The 20857-nt window shown below is 49.6% G+C and overlaps 1 protein-coding gene across 2 annotated transcripts; it reads left to right on the top strand.

Annotated features, from left to right (window-relative positions):
• Positions 1-4858: 4858 nt before the first annotated feature.
• LOC125540991 lies at positions 4859-6170 on the top strand. 2 transcript variants are annotated; one of them, XM_048704498.1, is made up of 4 exons: positions 4859-5017; positions 5107-5235; positions 5426-5594; positions 5863-6170. In XM_048704498.1, the coding sequence occupies exons 1-4, from the start codon at positions 4937-4939 to the stop codon at positions 5952-5954; spliced, it is 471 nt and encodes a 156-aa protein (XP_048560455.1). In that variant the 5' UTR covers positions 4859-4936; the 3' UTR covers positions 5955-6170. The 2 variants fall into 2 exon arrangements, with proteins under 2 accessions (XP_048560455.1, XP_048560454.1); XM_048704497.1 differs by having other exon boundaries at positions 5426-5599; positions 5865-6170.
• Positions 6171-20857: the final 14687 nt, after the last annotated feature.

The following is a 20857-nucleotide window of genomic DNA, read 5'->3' as shown; positions in this document are numbered from 1 at the left end:
AAAGTTATTTTTTCTTGCGATTTTTCATTCAAAAAATTGTTTAAAAATAGATTTGACTTTCCTTAGTAACTTGAATCTTCCCCATTATGTGCTTAATTTGTTTCTTGTTTGCTCTTTTTTTTCAAACTAGTTGAGTTATTTCCTTTTTATATTTCCCCATATTTTGTGTGTGTGTTCGCTGGCTGCCACATGTGTGGAATCGCCTTCATGTGATGATCAAAATGACTTTCAATGGGGTAGCTGGGTGAAGGATTAGTTCAGAACGGTTAAACATTCGTGGAACCAAGAATGTGTGGTAATAAAATCAAGACACCAACCTTATAGCCTAGATACCAAAAACAGGTGTTTTCCATTTACTATTTGTTTTCTTCATTTAAATCCATATCTATACCTATCTATATATTATTACTTCCGTTCTGAATTAACTATCGCTGAAATGAGTTTATCTAGACGTGTTGTAGTGTGTAGATTCACTCATTTCAGGGACAATTAATTCCGGACAGAGAGAGTATATACTAGTATATACCAATATAAAAAGATCCAAAGAGACAAATCCAACTAATTTGGTCCATCAAACCATCCAGCAAAGTAGTGGAGCAGTATATGGTGCAATCGTCCAGGAGATTAAGGACCGTTTTGTACTTTTTCATACTTGTAATTTCATCCATAAATTTAGGAGCTCGAATACCGAGGCTCATAATTTAGTGAAGCATGCGTTATCGTTAGGGGCTGGCCGCCATGTTTGGTTAGGTCAACTCGGTTCTCTTAATTCTTCCATGTAAACATTGTGACGACTTAATAAAGCTTCGCGAGATTGTCTAAAAAAACTAATTTGGTCCATCAAACCATACCAATTCAACGACGTAGATTGCTTCAATGATGAGCGCTCAATATGATTAACGAATAGTTAATAGCATACCAAATGTCGATGTGAACTTTAATCATATATTAATGCACAATTAATACCCAATATAATATTGACGTGCAATTGACATCCTACCTTATAGCAACATGCATTGCACGTACACATTTTGTAATAGTAGACTTAAGGGTACTTGTAAAATTGGTAGAGAGCAAAATAGGGTAACACATTTTCTGGCACATTATAGCCGTACCGAGTGTCGCACTGCGGTATGGCTGAACTCGAGTCCTCCATGTTGTGAGGAGCAGTTGTCTCGAGATTGTAACCCTATAATTTTAGAATAAACTCCTTTTCACCCTGCAAAAAAAAAACAGTAGACTTAAGGGTACTTTTTTTTTGAGGAAAAGACTTAAGGGTACTTGTGTTTACATAGAAAAACTAAAAGCAGAATAGAGCGAAGAAGAGACGAAGGACTGCACATTTGATGCCGCATGCAAGACAAAAAGTCAGATTTTACATGGATACTGCCCAAATGCATTTATGCATGCGAGTACTTTGCTTGCTCGCGCAGGCACATAGAACAAGCTGAGGACAGGCCGAGCTCACGAGACGTTTGTCAAAATTCCATGCGGCCGAAACGTAAGCACAGCTAGCAGCCTGTACGTCCACCCAGGCCGGCCGGTGGCGTATACCGTCGGTCTCACCCTCACGTGGGCCGGCCTCTAGCTAGCTGAGGCTGAGCTCCCCAATGGAATAGGGGAGTGCGGCCATGCGGGCGCGGAATGTCGCTGCCACCGGAGACAGAGGGAACGGAAACATGCCTCCAAAAAGGCGCAGGGGTGATGGGATGCCACGGGCATGGAATGTAGTTTCCCGTGCTGGCAGTCTCTGGCAGCGTCACATTCTCCTCCACCCGGATTTCCGGCGAGCACGGTGCGTAGCGTGCCTTGTTTCATAGGATCCGCGGGCAAAGGAATCCGCCGTCCGTCCTCGCGCGTGTCAGTCAGCCAGGCCCGCCGGGGGAGACGAGCCAGCGCTCATCGCATCATCGCATGCATGCATGTGATCCGTCCGCGGAGCTAGGGCGTTGGATTGCGAGTACGCCGACGCAGAGGCCGCATGCCCATGCATGCGTGCATGCAAGGTTCCGGGCGGGCGGCCAATGGGGGAGCGCCCTGGCTGGCGGTCACGAGAGTACGTTCGCGCGTGCATGGACGGGTGCGCGCGGGCGTACGGCGAGCTCTGCTCTGCCGCTCCGCCCCATGGCCTAGGCATGCGTCGACACGGTCATGTGACCGAGGTCCAAGTACGCCTAGCTAGCTGTGACCGCTGAGGCCGATCGATCGATGGACGCCCCCATTGGAGATTGGACGGGGGCGCAGCGCACGCTTATCGATCGATCCATCCATCGAGCTGACCACGTCCGGACACAGGCTCATCCATCCACAGAGCAGATAGAGGCAAGATGGTTATTGCCGGACACGGTGCCACCTTTGGCAGGAGCCCGTGATTTCTACATCTACGTAGTCGAAAAGAAAGGCTGGCTGGAATGGTCGATCAAATACAAATGAAATTGGCGTGTAGTTGTAAGTTGGATCTATTCATACCTCAAGTTTCGCCCTCTAATAAGTAGGTCTCTGGGCTCAACAAACACCCAATCTATGCAACAACGCAATGCATGACCGTTGTCACCTGGCCATTGATCAATTTCCTTTCCTACGGAGACCGTGGTCGTACGTACGTGAATAAATCCCGGTCCTCCACCAACAGTCCAAGACCACGACCCAATCAATCAGTACCAAGAAGACGCGTACGTACGTCCCACTCGGATTAAACAAACTACTCCTACAAGCAGGCATCCCGATCGGCGTTCGGCATCGCATGCAAGCCCCGCCGATCTCCCCCTGGATATACGGACGGAATTCCGGCCGGTCGAGAGCACCCTCGTCCTTGGCACGCCCTGATCCCCCACCACCATCGATCCATCGTTGCCCTCCCATCCCTCTGACGGCCTCGACCACCGCCGGAGGGGAGCTCAAGCCCACACGCCACCGAACGTGCGCGCGCCATCCCGACGTAAATAGGACGCGCGCATGTGTGTCTCCAGTGCCAGACATACAGAGAATGATGAGGTGGAGGCGGAGCCGTCGACCAGACTCTACGCGTGGGTGGTGGTGGTGTGTGTGTATGTATGCGACGTACGTACATGCCATGTTAGTGGTGGCGCCCGCCGGCGAATGAGCCAGGCGACCCGTGCGTCGACGCGGGGGAAAGGGCCGCGCGGCCCGTGCCATGCATGCCGCCACCATCGACGAGCCGGTGCCAGCCAGCAAGCCTACAACGTACGTACAGTACACGGGCATATTAATTCCAACTTCCCAACTTGTCCACTTTCGGTTTTACTTTATTTCCTTTCCCAAAAGAGGGTTGGCGCTTCCCGAAAATGTTTGGACTAGATTAATGCACATCGCTCTCCCGGCCCGACTGCCGAAAGAGGAGCGGTTCAAACCAGTCTCTGCCAAGCTTTCCTTTTCCGTCCGGGAAAAAAAACTGTTGGGCGCCAAAATGACCTATATATGAATTTTCTAGACCTTGATCAAATTGTGTTGAATTCAGTGAATACCGCACATACAATTCTACCGGCAGAGGGGCGAGGGGGTGGGGAAGGGGAAGAGGTCGTTGCCATCGTTTGGAATGAATATAGCACGTTGGTCCATCCTATATGCGCAGAGTGCAGATCACAAGCTGACCTTTAATATGGTCCAATGTACCCGAGTCTACGTGTCATTTCTCTTAGTTACTGATAGATATTGGAACCCGGCTAAGAGGGTGATATGAGAAGAAAAAAAACTGTTATTTTAAGAGGACAAAATCTCCATCATTGATTTTGTAGCAAGGTGGAACATATATTGTTTGCACCTTAATTACCTCTTACATGCGTTTGAGTGGGTAATTGGTGGGGCGGTTTCACCGCCACCCATCCCGAGGGATCAAACCCTAGATTTGACATTACTTTTGTAGTGAGGAAACGAACAATGATGCTGAAGTTTTCATGAATGAATTGAATTCAAGCCACACACTTGGGCTTGTTGACAATCGAATGACTATGCCCTATAATCAAAAGAGATAAGTCGAGATGATGGATGAGGAGGAGGAGGAGGAGGAGGAGGTCGAGGGAGATCGATGAGAGTCAAGCAAAGAGGAAGCGAGTACATGTAACTACAAGATCTCTATATTTGTGATGTGATGCATTTAAATTCTCTAGTTTATGTTGAAATATGATCAATTTGTTCGAATTGTTTGAGCGATACTTAAATTTCAAAGTTTGCGAAACTAAAATTTATAGGATAGGGATCTGCTAGCCGTGGAATAGAGATTTCCCTAAAAACAAATAGTAAAGTGGGATAGGAAGTTGTTTTGGTACTTTTAGTATAGATGATCGGCTAGAGATGCCCTTAAACAGTATTCGATGAAGGCACATGCATGACAAATTAGTTTAGCTAGGGAATGAATTAACTTTCCTCCAAAACATGCCTTGTTGCGCGACTTTCATATTGCTGCAGCGACGCCAATGATTTACAGGGTGGAAAGGGTGTCCCATGGTCGACCACCCTGGAATTTTCAGAAATGATATTGTTTTTTAAACCGGTGCATCTCAAAAAACTGTTGTATACATGCATCCGCATGCAAGAAACACACACACAGTGGGCACGGGGTGGGCAGCAACTGACGGTACACTTTACATTTCTCGGCGGCATATATGCATGGAAAGGAAAGAAGAGCCGGAGGAAGAGCCAAACCGAGTTTTGAACCTACTACCTAGAATCGAATCTCTCCTCGTCATCCCATCTTCCATCCAATTCCCTGAACCGCAATAAGGTCACGTGAGCGACCACCTCCGGCGATCACTATATAAAGACGTGTGCGCCCGGAGCTTCTTCATCCTCATCCCCTTGAAGCAGCTCTCCTCTCTCCCCCCCCCCCCCCCCCCCCCCCCCCCCCCCCCCCCCCCCCCCCCCATTTGGATTAGCACGTGAAGGATTAACTGAAGAGACAATCAGAGAGAGGGGCATAATGTCAAGGGAGCGCAAGAAGGCAGCAGCTGCTCTACAGGAGAAGATGCAGATTCTGCGCTCCATCACTCACTCCCACGCGGTAACCCACGCCTCTTTTCGGTGCCCTTGGTGTGATCTTATGCTGCCATTAGCTTGATGTCTGTTTTTAAATCTAAAATCGCGGTGCAGCTGAGCAATCCTTCCATAGTCATGGACGCGTCGGAGTACATCAAGGGGCTGAAGCAGAAGATCGCGAGGCTCAACCAGGAGATCGCACGCGAGGAATACGCGCACTCGCACAAGCACTCTTTCCCCACGGTACGCGCACACACCTATCACCGCACTGTGTATGCATACTGTATGGAGGACCTGAATTATCCGGTTCTGAAGCTTAGGTTATGTACTATGAACGGGAGAGCACTGTGGCACATAGTAATACAGTGGGGTATGATGTAAGATTAATGATTTATAATCAATTATTGCGTGCATCTGCACTGCACTTGTGCAGGTGAGCGTGGAAGCCCTAGGGCATGGGTTCCTCGTGAACGTGTCCTCCGACAAGAGCTGCCCCGGGCTGCTCGTCGCCGTGCTGGAGGCGTTCGAGGAGCTGGGCCTCACCGTGCTCCAGGCCACGGCGTCCTGCGCCGATACGTTCCGCCTCGAGGCCGTCGGAGGAGGAGAGGTACGTACGTATGTACAAACATACCCCTACGCGACAATGCCTCCTCAATCATGAACTGATCCCCGATCGAACTCAACTGTAAAGCAGACCAACATGTTCTATCCACCTCTGCTGCCCATATATAGTCTGAACCATAAACCTACAATTATCTCATCAATAATTCGATGGTGTCGTGACTAGCGACACGGCGTGCGACCGACTGATGGATGGATCGTAATTATCTGTGCTGATGCTCGGTTATTTTTGTCTCGATATGGTGATGCAGAACCAGGCGGCGAGTGTGGATGAGGATGTCATCAGGCGGGCGGTGCAGCAGGCCATCACCAACTGCGGCGCGGAGCAAGGGGATCAGTAGCTAGCTGCTTTACGTGCCCCCACATATTCTTCTCGATCTGCCGGCCCGCCCATTTGCATAGTTTCATGGCTCTTCTCTCGATCTACCGGATGAGCTGCGATGATATATACATCCAGCTCAATCTCTAGCAATTCACCTTGTACTATCTGTTGATGAGTGATGATGGTAATTCTATCGAAATTGCAGGTAGTCCGGCAAGGTGTTATTTATCAGTTACACCGTTTGTGTAGAATTTGCATGTGAGATGGCGAGAAGCTAAGAAGGGCCATCCTCCCTGCTGCACCCCTTTAGGTTTTAGACCAACATCTCCTCGCGTTTTCAGCTGTTCATTCTGTTCTGTAATATGATGCTATCTCTATTAATTCACTTATGTAAGACGTTTTGGCAGTTTAAATTGAACTGCAAAAATGTCTTACAATAGTGGACAGAGGGTGTACTATATCCTGCTGTTTTCCGGCTTAATGAAAAGTTTTTCCCCCCCCCCCCCCTCCACCCCCACGCCGCCGGAACCGGATCCTCTAACAGAAAGAAGGAAAGTCACGGTGCTATAGTGCTAGCCTAGTGTAAAATAAAGAAGGGAAGTTAGAGACTGTTAGTAGGTAGTTAACAGATTGTTTACGTTTGGTATTTACTATATAGATATAAATAATTTAAATTAATTTTTTTTCACCATCAATTTGTTTGTATCTAATTACTATAAATGTACAGAGTAGATCATCAGTTTGCAAATTAATTTAAATCGTTTTATCCATAATCATATGGATAGAAACAGGGAAAGTTAGAGTATTATAGCTTCTCTAACTTTTTTTCTCAATATTAGAGGATCCAGTTCCCACGCCGCCACACACACCGCCCCTCAAAGACATATGAGAAAACAAAGGAAATATTAGTATGAGATACTCGTGTGGCTTGTTGCTTGTACGACATAGTTCTTTTTTTCATGGGCGGTTTTGCCTTATCCACACGCATGACAACAGAGAGCGACGCAACTCCTAGGTTGGTTAGAACGTTGCATACCACCGGAGAAGTAACGGTTCCTGAGATTTAGGCAGCTCAAGAATCATGTTGTTGTTAGTGGACTGTTACAACATGGACCCTATAAAAGGAGACATCCCTTTCGATGAGAGAATTCAACTCAACAATATCCACACTCCAGTCTCTACGTACTATTGTTTTCGCCACCAATTGCCTCAAAACGGGCCAGGGGTAAGTAACACTTTCTGTTCTTAAATCAAGAAAAAAGACATGCGTGCTCGTAGACATGAGACAAACATATCGCTATGCGTTCCAGATGCTTGTATATTATCTTCAACCGAAGTCGTTGTTGGAGATGTGCCCTAGAGGCAATCATATAGATAATTATATTTTCTCGTAGCCATTAGTTATTAATTATTGTCCCTGAATATCATCATGACATATCAGGAGAGTAACACATTTTGTTCAATGATAGCTAAGTTCCACATGTCCGAAAGTAGGGGGCTTCTCTCATGGGACCGCTATGTAAAACTAGGTGAGGAGATGCAATGAAGGGTTTATCTCAAATCAAATTTAGGGCCATCATTTCTAGATAGTGAGCGACCGGCCAACAATGAACCACGCCAGACAAAGTACCGATCCCCGCTGGAAACCCCCCTCCTTTAGATGATAGAAGTACTTGACTAGTGTGTCTGTTCGAAGACAAGATCTCCTTGAGGCTCTGCCTCTCTCGACATAATCTGAGCATTTTGAGTCCCCTCAGATCCATCCCGAATATCCAAGGCCTTCACGGATCCGCTGGAGACATCTACCCTCGAGTTATAGTGATAGTGGACGTTTGCATGCCACGTTGGGGGCTTATATAGGCTAGGAGTCTTTGACAAATGCATGGTCGTTGTATTTTTTATCTTTGAGAAATGCATGGTCGTTGTAAGTAGGAAGAGCACATTGGTAAAATTTTGTTCACACATACAGGGGATCTATAGTCCATGATGAGCCTCTTATCATACGGGTCTATTATGGACTTGCGCCTGTTTTCTTATGGAAAACACTATCCTTCAGCCGGCTGATGCACGCGTAGCATCCGCGGGTTGCATAGTCGTCGGATCAATCCTGATCGAGTGCTCACGCTGGCCATAAATCACGTGCACTCAGTTTTTTTTCCCGTAACAAGGGTCTTGTTTCAGTAGATTTTTGCAACATAGGACTAGTTTCAGAAAGAAAGAAAAATAATTCAATGGTGAAGGTTTTTCTGCAATATAATAGGAGTCTTGTTTCAAAAGGTTTATGCAATAGACGTTTTGTTTCAGAAAGAAAAAAAATGTTCGGTGGTGAAGGGTTTTTTTTTGGGCAACACGGGTATTGTTTCAGAAAGGTAGCCCCTATTGTCGAAAGCGTTGGAGGAGCGCCCGACGTTGGAGAGTGAGAGATAGGACATTGCAACATGAGACATGTTTCAGAAACATGGCTCCTGTTGCAGAAAACGCCAAAGTAGCACCCGCCGTGAGAGGTCGTGGCCGTCATGCTAGAGTGGAGCTCGCGGCTGCTCGCAAGGTTGAGGCGGAGGAGGAGCAACAACTCCATCGAGCGGCGACGCTCCATGGCCAGGACTCTCGGGCCATGGCGGGGCGGTGATGCGGCGTCTATGCTCTAGCCTAGGGTGTGGCCTCTCTCGGCCAACTACTATCTCGGCAGACCTTTGCAACAAGGTCTTTGTTGTAAAGCCCCTAAGCGCAGCAGGGTAGCTGTTGCAAAGGTCCTCGACCGACTAGGCGACAGATCGAACAGCTGTTTCAGACTTCATTTGACGGTTGCCAAGGCGGCGGATCTAATTGATTTATCATCCGGCGGACGCGTATCACTGCCTTCTTATTGCCTCTTCTTTTGACTTTTCCTTTTCATTTAATTTTCTCTTTTGACTTCTTGACCATGCAACTTGCTCGGACTTTCATTGAATTACCTTGAGTTTGACAGTTTGCCGCCTAGTATTAGGTGGGACCCTTGCGCTTAGACCTGTGTGGAATTTAACGTAGGATGAGAGTTTTGTTAATAGTCTAAATTTCAGTCGACTGAGACTTGGTTAAGTCTCAGTCAGCACTATTACTCGTCAGATCTTATATTGAGATGCGTGCAAAATTTTCTTTTCAGTTTTTTTTACATGTTATATTACTTGACTGAGACTTGTTAAGTCTCAGTCGACTGAGACCTAGCCACACCCTTTTGTTAAATGTACTCCAGCTTGATTTCTTCAGCTTCTTTGACATGCGGACTATTACACATTTTGACGAAACCTCGTCAAAGGGCGGGGAGCTCCCGCATTGCATTAAGAAAAAGAGAATTGATTCAGTTAATAAGGAAAACCGGACCCAAAAACCGTACATGGCACGGTTAATCAAGGAAAACCGACGAAGACCACACACACCCTACTAGCACTCAAGGAACATTGTCCGGACTATTACACATTCCAAGTTGTTATTTCTCCTTGAGAGGGTTTGTCATATCAGAAAACATATTTCTTTTTTTAGAGGGGAGGGTATTGTTGATGCTTCCGTGATTTTCCTACAAATTTTTTAGGCATCCTTTCGTGGACATCTAGTTCGGTTGGCTCCTCCCTTTAAGGTAAGAATCTGTGAGTATGCTCTCAGGTGGGCAATCTTACGTCGATAAGGGCACCATGGTGGCAAACCAACTTTGGTCTCCGCCTCCGATGCGATGGGCATGTTGATGCATGTTTTCATACCATTTTCTAGTTCGGAACTGTTGGGGTGGTATACCATTTTCATGTTGATGCATGTTTTGTTCTCTGCTTGGGATGTGTTGGCTAGATGCCTAAGTGTGGAAGAAGCTGAGCTTCAAGCAGCCTCCATTAGTTGTTGATCTTCACATTCCGTTTTACATGAAACCGATTGTTTGTATGTAGCGCTTTCGATCTTCCCCGGGGCTGGATATGTCTGCGTTCCTTGATTTGAAGAGAAACATATTACAGTTATGGAGTGCCTCCAAAATATTTAGATCGTCAAGGTGAATCGAGTTGCGAACTTGCCATGCGATTGCTAGTTTTTGTAAGGGTGTTGAGGTGTGTGAGTTGTTGTACGTACAGTGAGGTTCCTCACTGCATGTTTGAACTTATCGGAAATGATTATATGAATATATTGGTTTTTTTAAAAAAAGAGGATTACCTCCGATCTCTGCATGTGGGCGATGCTTGCGGCTATTTCATTAATTATTCATAAAGACCTTACAAAATAGTACAACGGGTAGTCTCAAGCCACCATCTTAGCAACATCTGTCGCTACTCTTATCCACTTGATGAAGGGGTACCGATAGTCCGAGCCTATACCAAACAGACATCGCACAAATGCCTAATCATCTAAAGTCAGATGCTCCAACCAAGCCACATACTGGGTTTGGAGCACAAACCGGTCGGACGCACTCTCATGTGCCATCACCGTCATCTTCCACCAATCCATCTTTGGAGCAGAAACTAACGCATCGACCTTGCCAGGCCTCTTTGCCATCGACGCCACTATGACGCCAGACAACATCCTCCTCCTGCGCGAGTCCATCTCCGCACATCGGATGCCGAGTCTCCACAGCGCCACGCCACCGAGATCTTCCGACATCAATGTGTAAGATGCAGAACCGCTCACCAAAGAAGCCGTTCTCTGGTCCCTCGAGCTCGTGTGTACCTCCAAGAATGACGCCCCCAAAGGGGAAACGACACCAGAGCGCATCCCATCTGCTGATCTAGGGTTTCCCCCGGAGGTAGCAGAGAGTGGCCTTGAACTTCTCCACGGCAATACCTTCAAGAAGGGAACGACACGCAGACAGCGCCGCCACCACGGGCCTTGGCAGTAGCCGAAAGCATGTAGACCTAGATCTGTTCTGTTAGAAGGGAGAGAGGGATATTGGTGTGGAATATGATGGATGTACTACTGAGCCTCGAGGGCGAGTATATATTGAGTACAAGACTTGGAGGGCAAGAAGCCTCTCCTGAAGATAAGGTAGGAGACGGATTACAAATCCTAGACTACCAAATACATGTATCCCAAATATATCTCTAACATCCCCCCGCAGTCATAGTGGTAGCATTACGAACAACAGGAGCATCGCGGACGGTCAGACTGGAGAGAATAGCAGCCGACGGGCTGACATACCCTCCCCCCTCGCCCCCGCAGTCGTAGCGGAGCGTCGTGGGCGGTGTCGCGTCGCGGACGCGTTGACTGCAGAGGAAGTCGACAAGTTGTTCTAGTGGATGATAGCCCTTTGTCCCATTGTCGAGGTAGCCGAGAGCGTGGGTGGTGTAGTCGTGGTCGAGATAGCCGTGCGAAGAATGCCATGGTCGATGTCGAGTTGGGGTAGCCGGTGTCGAGGAAGTTGTCGTGGAGCCGCGGGCGCAAGGAGGCGCCGAGTTAGTCATGGGTCCAGTGGTGTCGAGGTAGTGGTGCGCCAAAAGGAAGATGGTGTTGACAAGGCGTCACGCCGAGTGTGCCAAGTCCGGGGACACGTCGTGGACGAAGGCACACATCGGTGTTGCCAGCACCGGGCATGCGTAGATGGACGAAGACGAAGTTGACGAGGCATCAACTAGGCTTGCCAGGCCCGGGCACACGTCGTGGATGAAGGCACACATCGGTGTTGCCAGCACCGGACATGCGGAGACGAGGGACATGCACAAGATGTACGCCATGTCGAGGAATCGGAGGGCCAATAGAGAAGAAAACTCGACGATGGTTGTGACGCCAATCGACCTAGGGGCCGATGTCACCAACGGTGGTCGGAGTAGATGAAGTGGTCAGGGTAGATGACAGCGACGCTGGCGACGGGCTGGTGCTGGATGAAGACGAAGGGGGTGGACGGGTGGCGGCGGCTATAGAGGTAGCGGCGGCGGCGGTGGCCGAGGAAGAGCGGCGGCGACTGCTAAGTTAGTAGCGCGGCGGTGGTTCTCGAAGTAAGCGAAGAACCCGACGGCATGACGAAGACCGGTGCGGACGATGGCTTTCCCGTGTCAAGGGACGCGGCGCGGCGCATACCACGAGAGGTCGACGCGCAGGGACGGCAGTGGACCACGGGCCACGGCGCTACGTCCCGAAGGAGCGAAGCTGCGGCGGTGGTCAAGTCATGGTGACGGCAGAACACCTCGGGGAGATCGCGGGGACCACGGTCCGCGGCGCTACAACCCGAAGGGGCGGTGCAGTGGCGGAGCGTGGATCGGTGCAACCGCGGGGGACGGCCTCGGGCGGCGGTGGTGACTGTGTTTCGCAATGCTACAACCCGAAGAGGCGGTGTAACGGCGGCTCACAGGTCGGAGCAGCCGCGTGGAGAACCACTAGCCGAGGGCGATGGCCCGGAAGGAGGCGGCATGGACTGCGTGTCGCGGTGCGATAATCCTAAGGGGCGACGCAAAGGCGGCGGCGGTTACGAGGGTAGCTGACGGAAGGATCTTGGGGTGGCGGCGTGGACCGCGGGGCACGACACGACAGCCCGAAGGGGCGTCGACGGGACCGGCGCGGGTCGGGGCAGCCGGCGAGAAGACCTCGGGCGGTGACGCAGCGGTCCGAAGGGACGACGCGGCGGCAACAAGTCGCTCGATCGGCGGTAGGCGCGTGCTTGGGGACGTGCTTGGCGAAGACAGGCGCTTGATCGGTTGATCACACTAACAACGGCACTGTACACGCCACATCGGGGATGACGTGCAGATTGGAGTCGATGGCGACATTGTCGGTGATGTCCCGAGCGATGACGACGAAGACGGACTGGCGATGGAGACCGCGCGGACGAGCGGCCGGTAGCGACGCACGAAGGCATCCTTGGGCGGCGCATGTAGCCTTGCCGCACGGTTGATGACGAAGCGGCCGGTGTAGTCGACGTCGATGTCGGAGTAGAGATGCAAGGGTCGACGGCGGCGGCGGGCGATGCAAACCGATCCAGCATAGATCGGAAAACCAAAAAGAAAATGTTGATTAAGATGACCGATGGGAGAGAGAAAAACCCGGAGCAAGGGCTCGGGAAAAAGACTCTCTAGGGCAGCCGGTCAACATGACCGGCAGACGAACCCTAGGTACAGGCCGCGTGGCCCCCGGCGGCGATCGTGGAGGCTGACCGCCCCAGGGACGGCGCGCGGAGTGGAAGCGTCGGGTGGTGGCTAGGGTTGGATCGGTTAGGATGATACCATGTTAGAAGGGAGAGAGGGATATTGGTGCAGAATATCATGGATGTATTACTGAGCCTCGAGGGCGAGTATATATTAAGTACAAGACTTGAAGGGCAAGAAGCCTCTCCTGGAGATAAGGTAGGAGACGGATTATAAATCCTAGACTACCAAATACATGTATCGCAAGTATATCTCTAACATGTTTGAAGAACCTCCATCTCTCGTGCACGGACCGCTGCCATCTCTGCCTTGGACTTGACGATCCAGGCCGCCACTGCCATATCACAGCAAGGAAAAAGCCCCCACTGAGACCCTGCCCACAATCGGATCTTCTCCAGTAGCCACTAGAGGATGCCACCGGGTGCCACACTGCTAGCCGACCAGGGAAGGCCGAGGTCATGCCCGCAGGACGATCCGTGCACATGCCGCCGCCCAGGAGCCAACCCCAACCCGGCTCCACACATGCAACCCACCATGCAGCCTCCACGGCCTGGCCGCCCGCCCGCGCCGCCATCATGCCATGCATCAGCGCCATGCCTCCGCCGGGCTGCCGCATGTCTGGCTGCAGCCATACGCCGGGAGGGGAAGAGGGGCCCCGCCGCCACCGACGCGCATGGGTCTTTGCCGGACGGCGGCAAGGGGAGGGTGGGTGTATGAGGTGGCCGTGCGGGGGGGGAGGGGAGGGGGTGGGTGAAAGTTAGGGTTCCCCTGATTATGTGGTAGAAAATTTTAAATTTGTGCTACTGTAGTCTACCCGATTCCCATCAATAGCTTCGCCCTCTTCATTGTCTCTATTCCTTGTCTAATGTATGATCACAGCCAACTCTCCATTTGGTTGTAAAAATATATTTGAGTCCTGCTATCTTTTATTTCATGTCTGATCGGATCACAGTTTGACTTATATTTGCTTTCACTAGGCTGGGTATGCCTTTCTTTCGTTCTGGTCTTCACTGTATGGATCCAGCAATGTCAACACTCTCACATCATCTCCTTCATGGTCTTGGGAGTTCCAGAGACTCCACTCTCGAGGGTGAACACCTCTACCAGGTGTGTTTGATGTTTGTGGCCTTGTGGGTATATGTTTGATTGTAATTTCTGCAGTTTATCACAGCCACCAAGGTAGCATATATATTCTTGCCAATCGTAATATGTTAGGCCTTGACCTTTGGAAGCCATTTGGAAAAAGTTTTGATTGTCCGAGTCTTGCAGCAGAGTGCCGGACGGTGACCCTTCAGTTGTCTAAAAATTGTTACTATATATCTGAAGGAAATATGCCCTAGAGGCAATAATAAAGTTGTTATTTATATTTCTTTATATCATGATAAATGTTTATTATTGATGCTAGAATTGTATTAATCGGCAAACTAGTACATGTGTGAATACATAGACAAACAGAGTGTCCCTAGTATGCCTCTACTAGACTAGCTCGTTAATCAAAGATGGTTAAGTTTCCTAACCATAGACATGTGTTGTCATTTGCTGAACGGGATCACATCATTAGAGAATGATGTGATGGACAAGACCCGTCCGTTAGCTTAGCACTATGATCGTTTAGTTTATTGCTATTGCTTTCTTCATGACTTATACATGTTCCTCTGACTATGAGATTATGCAACTCCCGAATACCGGAGGAACACTTAGTGTGCTATCAAACGTCACAACGTAACTGGGTGATTATAAAGATGCTCTACAGCTGTCTTCAATGGTGTTTGTTGAGTTGGCATAGATGGGACTAGGATTTGTCACTCCGATTGTCGGAGAGGTATCTCTGGGCCCTCTTGGTAATGCACATCACAATAAGCCTTGCAAGCAATGTGACTAGTGAGTTAGTTGCGGAATGATGCATTACGGAACGAGTAAAGAGACTTGCCGGTAATGAGATTGAACTAGGTATGGTGATACCGACGATCGAATCTCGGGCAAGTAACATACCGATGACAAAGGGAACAATGTATGTTGTTATGCGGTTTGACCGATAAAGATCTTCGTATAATATGTAGGAACCAATATGAGCATCCAGGTTCCGCTATTGGTTATTGACCAGAGATGTGTCTCGGTCTACCAAACGTCACAACGTAACTGGGTGATTATAAAGGTGCTCTACAGGTGTCTCCAAAGGTTCTTGTTGGGTTGGCGTATTTCGAGATTAGGATTTGTCACTCCAATTGTCGGAGAGGTATTTCTGGGCCCACTCGGTAATGCACATCACTATAAGCCTTGCAAGCATTGTAACTGATGAGTTAGTTGCGGGATGATGTATTACGGAACGAGTAACGAGACTTGCCGGTAACAAGATTGAACTAGGTATTGAGATACCGATGAACGAATCTCGGGCAAGTAACATACCGATGACAAAGGGAACAAACATATGTTGTTATGCGGTTTGACCGATAAAGATCTTCATAGAATATGTAGGAACTAATATGGGCATCCTGGTTCCGCTATTGGTTATTGACCAGAGAAGTGTCTCGGTCATGTCTACATAGTTCTCGAACCCGTAGGGTCCGCACGCTTAACGTTCGTTGACGATATAGTATTATATGAGTTATGTATGTTGGTGACCGAATGTTGTTTGGAGTCTCGGATGAGATGACGGACATGATGAGGAGCTCCGGAATGGTCCGGAGGTAAAGATTCATATATTGGATGATATGGTTAGGCCAAGGGGTTAGGCCCACGGGGCTATAAGTCGGTGCAAAAGGAGTTTTGCGGAGGCCAGGGGGCCAAACACCGGGGACCCTGGCGTCTGGCCCTGGGCTAGACGCCGAGGCACATGGCGTCTGGGCCAGACGCCAAGGATTGCGGCGTCTGGTCCTGGAGTCCGAGAAGGACTCTTGCCTTTCGGGTAAAACCGACTTTGTGGAGGCTTTTACTCCAAGTTTCGACCCCAAGGCTCAACATATAAATAGAGGGGTAGGGCTAGCACCCAAGACAGATCAAGAAACACCAAGCCGTGTGCCGGCAACCCCGCCCCCTCTAGTTTATCCTCCATCATAGTTTTCGTAGTGCTTAGGCGAAGCCCTGCGGAGATTGTTCTTCACCAACACTGTCACCACGCCGTCGTGCTGCCGGAACTCATCTACTACTTCGCCCCTCTTGCTGGATCGAGAAGGCGAGGACGTCATCGAGCTGAACGTGTGCTGAACGCGGAGGTTCCGTACATTCAGTACTTGATCGGGACGGATCGTGAAGGTGTACGACTACATCAACCGCGTTGATAAACGCTTCCGCTTACGGTCTAAGAGGGTACGTAGACAACACTCTCCCCTCTCGTTGCTATGCATCACCATGTCCTTGCGTGTGCATAGGATTTTTTTTGAAATTACTACATTCCCCAACAAAAATATCACAGCATAGACAGTAGCCCCTGATGCTCTGTTCGGTGTTTGCAAAGAAAGGCCGAACAGAGGATCAAATAACAATCACATGAGTCTAATCAGAATATGTCTATGTGAATAAGCAGGCTTCGCTGCTGGCCGCTGCCGCTCGTACTGCAGAGGTCTCCAAACTGAAGTGGGACCTTGAGCGGTCCGAGGAAGAGCTCGGCCTTACCAAGAGGTAGCTCGAAGAGAACAAAGGTAAGTGATACCCCGTCTGTATATTGATAAAGAAAAAAGTGGTCATTAGATCATAGGATCTTCATGAATTTTGCTAGGGGCCACGACCAAAGTGGCGGCCCTGAAGAAGGCGTTGTCCGAGGCCGAAGACAGAGCGGCCAAGGAGCGCATCGAGCGCGAGAAGCAAAAGGCCCGAGGCGGCGAGGTTCAGCAAGAGCTCCAGGATTTCGTCAAGAAATACGAGTCCTTGGAGCGTGACTCTAAGACGCAGGGGTCCGAGCTTGCGAAGGCCCTCGAGAACGCACAAAATGCCAAGGCCGAAGCCCAAAAGGCCCTCCAGGAGATTCAGGCGGTCAAGAAGATAGTGGCGGGTAAGGCATTCATTATGCAAAGCAAGCATGTGAAGGAGACTTTCCTTTTACTTACCCAAATTCGGAGCTCTCCAGGAGCGTTCGCAGATCTACCATGCAACGTATCGGATGCCATGGAGTTCTACCGGGCCGAGGAAGGGAGCTCGACGGAAAAGTTGTTCTGGTCCCAATATGCTGGGACCGAACATCCGATGCCCTTGAGCGACCAGCTGAAGCAACTGGTCGAGCTTCACAAGGCGGCCGAACTGGCCATGAAGGGTGTCATAGTCCGGATGTGGCCTGGCGAGCCCCTGCCTAACAGCTACTTCGGCCTGGTAAAGCGGCTTGTGAATGCCTGCCCACGGTTTGAAGTCATAAAGTGGTCCGTCTGCATTGAAGGTGCGCGCAGTGCCTTTGCCCGTGCGAAAGTGCACTGGGCGAAGATGGATGCCGAAAAGCTGGTGAAGGAGGGGCCACCGGAGGGCAAGGAGCATCGCCACCCCAAAATGTATTATGACAGTGTCCTGAAGGGTGCCCGCCTTGTGGCGGAGGAATGTGCTAAGGATGTAATATTTGAATGAATGTACTCATGTGATCCCGTAATATGAAAACGAGTTCATGTGCGCTATATAACGCTTGTCGATTTAAAATATTACCTTCTGCGCGGCTCTTTATAAAATCTGAGAGTTGGCCAGTCGTCGGCTTCTGCCCTCATGTAACTAGTACTGAGGTGTTCGGGATAAATCTTAAACACTCTTTATACAAAAAAATGGTCCTTTAAGGAGGTGTTTAGCGCAGCGAATAAGGCAATCGTACTATACAGCTTTATCACTCTCACTTAGCCATAGAAGTCTGCAATTTTAAATTTTGGCGAAGCCCCTGGTATTCGGAAGGCCGAACTTGGGACGCTATATATGCCCAAATCGGACAAGGCCGATTCCTCGCCCGAAGCGGAAAAAATCTTTAAGGATTTGAGACCTCTCGAACAGCGTCCAGCTCTCGCCGCATCATGACAGTCAGTTTTCGGCTTTCTCTACTGAGGTGAACCGGGACACAATCTCAGTAGTTCTCCCAGTGCTACCTTAGCCGATATAGCGGAACGTAAGGTACCAAAACATGGGAGCCGGGCAAACCCAACTATTGACCCAAGACATGATTCGGAGCTGATGCATATAATGTTATAAGTTCAGGGTGCCGCACTGTCGAAAGTGTTCGGACTTTCTTGCCGTGTTATGGGGTACACTGAAGCCCCTGGCGCACTGGACGTACCAGAATGTACAGGTGCAATTTGCCGTAAATAAGCAGACAGGGAAGAAAAAAAGATGAAGAAATGCAATAATAAGCTAACGATGTACATTGTTGTTTAAATGATACATCAAAGCGTATGTATACAAGTAGTGCAATAAGCAAAAATAGGACTATTTGACATGTCCTATCCAAGGGCAAGCTGCGTGTGGGTATGTAAAACAGGTATAGCGATCGTTATCAGAGACCACCTGGGGATTCCCTTGTACGTCAAAGCTTCTTGCTTCCTTGGTGTTTCCTTCCCGTGATGGTTCCGGTAATCAGGCTATCGGAGAGGGCCTTCAGAGAATACGGTCCTGAAAGGAAGAAAACGGTAAAGATATACGGGTCTTGAGGCGGTTGAGCCGCATTATGGGCCGTGCCCTAGCCGTGCCTTCGCCTATGCCCATGGTATTTTGAGTGCGTAATTATGTACGCGTGGCGCAAATTTCGCCGCTTGACTGGGACTAGGACGAAGGCTGAATTGCTAGGCGAGCTCTGAATGCGCCGGGCGATCCTGTTGCAGGGTACTCCGGACTCGCTTGAAGGTGTCCGGGGGCTTTATCGCTGAATTGGTGGTTTGCCTCAGAAGGCTGCTTTGTACTTCTACTACGAGGGCCGCAGTGTGCTCCTCCGTACGGAGCGAGCGTTCTGTGTTTTCATTAACTGTTATAACCCCGTGAGGTCCTGGCATTTTGAGCTTGAGGTATGCATAATGCGGTACTGCATTGAATCTGGCGAATGCGGTTTGTCCGAGCAGTGCGTGATAGCCACTGCGGAAGGGGACGATATCGAAGATCAACACCTCGCTTTGGAAGTTGTCCAGAGATCCGAAGACCACTTCCAGTGTGATTGAGCCCGTGCAACAGGCCTGTACACCTGGTATGACACCTTTAAAGGTGGTTTTTGTGGGTTAGATCCTCGAGGGGTCGATACCCATTTTGCGTATTGTATCCTGATAGAGCAGGTTCAGGCTGCTGTCACTGTCCATAAGGACTCAAGTGAGGTGAAATATATCGATGATGGGGTCAAGGACCAATGCGACAGAACCGCCATGACGGATACTGGTAGGGTTGTCCCTGCGATCGAAAGTGTTTAGACAAGAAGACCATGGGCTGAACTTTGGGGCGACTGGCTCCATCGCATAGACGTCCCATAGTGCACGCTTCCGTTCACTTGGGGAGGAAATTTCTTCTGTCCTCCTGTGTTCGGCGGCCGGGGCTCCTTCTCGTCGTCGCTATGTAGCCCCTTTTCCTTGTTTTCGGCATTCAACTTGTTGGCCTGTTTAAACAGCAAGCATTCTCTGTTGGTGTGGTTGGCTGGTTTATCGGGGATGCCGTGAATTTGACACGAGTGGTCGAGTATGCGGTCCAAACTTGACTGTCACAGCCCTAGATTTTGCTTGTAGCTAATTACCTGAGTGAGCTTCATGCATCATGTCTAAATTCTGAAAGTTGAATTGAGGTTAGTTGAAACCCTCATAAATCACTTCAAAAATAATCAACATTAAAATCTTTTCAAAGAAGTCCAAGAAAATGTTCCTCTTAGTCTCTGAAAATATTGGCAAGAGGTAAAACTTAAAACAATATTTTTGGAATCTCAGAGATATTTATTTTGGGCCTTTGAATTAAATCAATAACTATCTGTATTGGATATATATTTATTAATTAATTAATATATGTCCAATAATTCTGATCTTTGGTGAAGGGCTTTGGAATAATCCAACTAGTCCCTACAAGAATTATCAGAAGCAACAAAAATGATTTAGTGTCTAAAACTAAATCAAAACAAATTACAGAAAATAGAAAATAGAAAGAATTAGAAAAGAGAGAGAGAGAGAGAGAGAGAGAAGAGCTCACCTAGCCACCTGGCGGGCCAACTGTGCAGCCCAGCCCAGCACCGCAGCCCCCTCTGTTGTCTTCCTCCTCACGCCAGTAGGCAGGGCGCATGGTCACCGCGCGCGCCCGCTCCTGCTTCCACCGCGATGCCCCGGCTCTTCTGGATGTGCCACAGAGACGCCCAGCGCTCCCTCTCGCTTCCCCTCCTCTCCCTGGACCTCACTCCCCTCTCTGCTTTCTCTCTTTCTCGCGACCGAGCGGAGCTCATCGCCGCCGACGTGCACCACCGCGGCCACCGCCTCTCCGTCGCTTCTCTGACCGGCCCAAAGGCTCCGCCTCGACCCCCTCTTTCTTCCAACACGAGCCACGCCACCGCGGGAGCCCCACATCGCCGCCATGAGTCGTCTTCCCCGAGCACGGCCGTCGGACTCCATCGACGGATTCGCCGTTGCCAAGCCGTCCCCGAGCAAGCCGAGCCCCTCTTCGTGATCGCTGTGAGCTCCGCCACCGTTTCCCCCTCTACCCCGCTCCGTTTGATCACCGTAGCCGCCGCCCCCTTGATGACCGAAGCACGCTGCCGCACGAGCTCGTCGCCGACGAGGCTCCGGTGGCCAATCGGTCCCGTTCTTATGCCCGTTAGCTTTGTGAGAGCCCGTAGAAACCTTAGGTGCTACCCATTGACCCTCCCGTGCACGATGTCGTCATTTTCATCGGTGCCCGAACTTCGGCCACCGCCGCGAGCTCC

This window comes from Triticum urartu, chromosome 2 (assembly GCF_003073215.2).
Source record: "Triticum urartu cultivar G1812 chromosome 2, Tu2.1, whole genome shotgun sequence".
Taxonomy (NCBI): Eukaryota; Viridiplantae; Streptophyta; class Magnoliopsida; order Poales; family Poaceae; genus Triticum; species Triticum urartu.
The sequence above is the reverse complement of the archived record's forward strand: the minus strand, read 5'-3'. Positions and strand labels throughout refer to the sequence as shown.

Excerpts from the sequence above, each read along its gene's own strand:
- LOC125540991 (XM_048704497.1), top strand. The coding sequence starts at position 4,937 with ATGTCAAGGGAGCGCAAGAAGGCAGCAGCTGCTCTACAGGAGAAGATG. Across the intron at positions 5,018-5,106 it reads CCATCACTCACTCCCACGCG|CTGAGCAATCCTTCCATAGT; the intron begins GTAACCCACGCC and ends ATCGCGGTGCAG. Across the intron at positions 5,236-5,425 it reads ACAAGCACTCTTTCCCCACG|GTGAGCGTGGAAGCCCTAGG; the intron begins GTACGCGCACAC and ends GCACTTGTGCAG.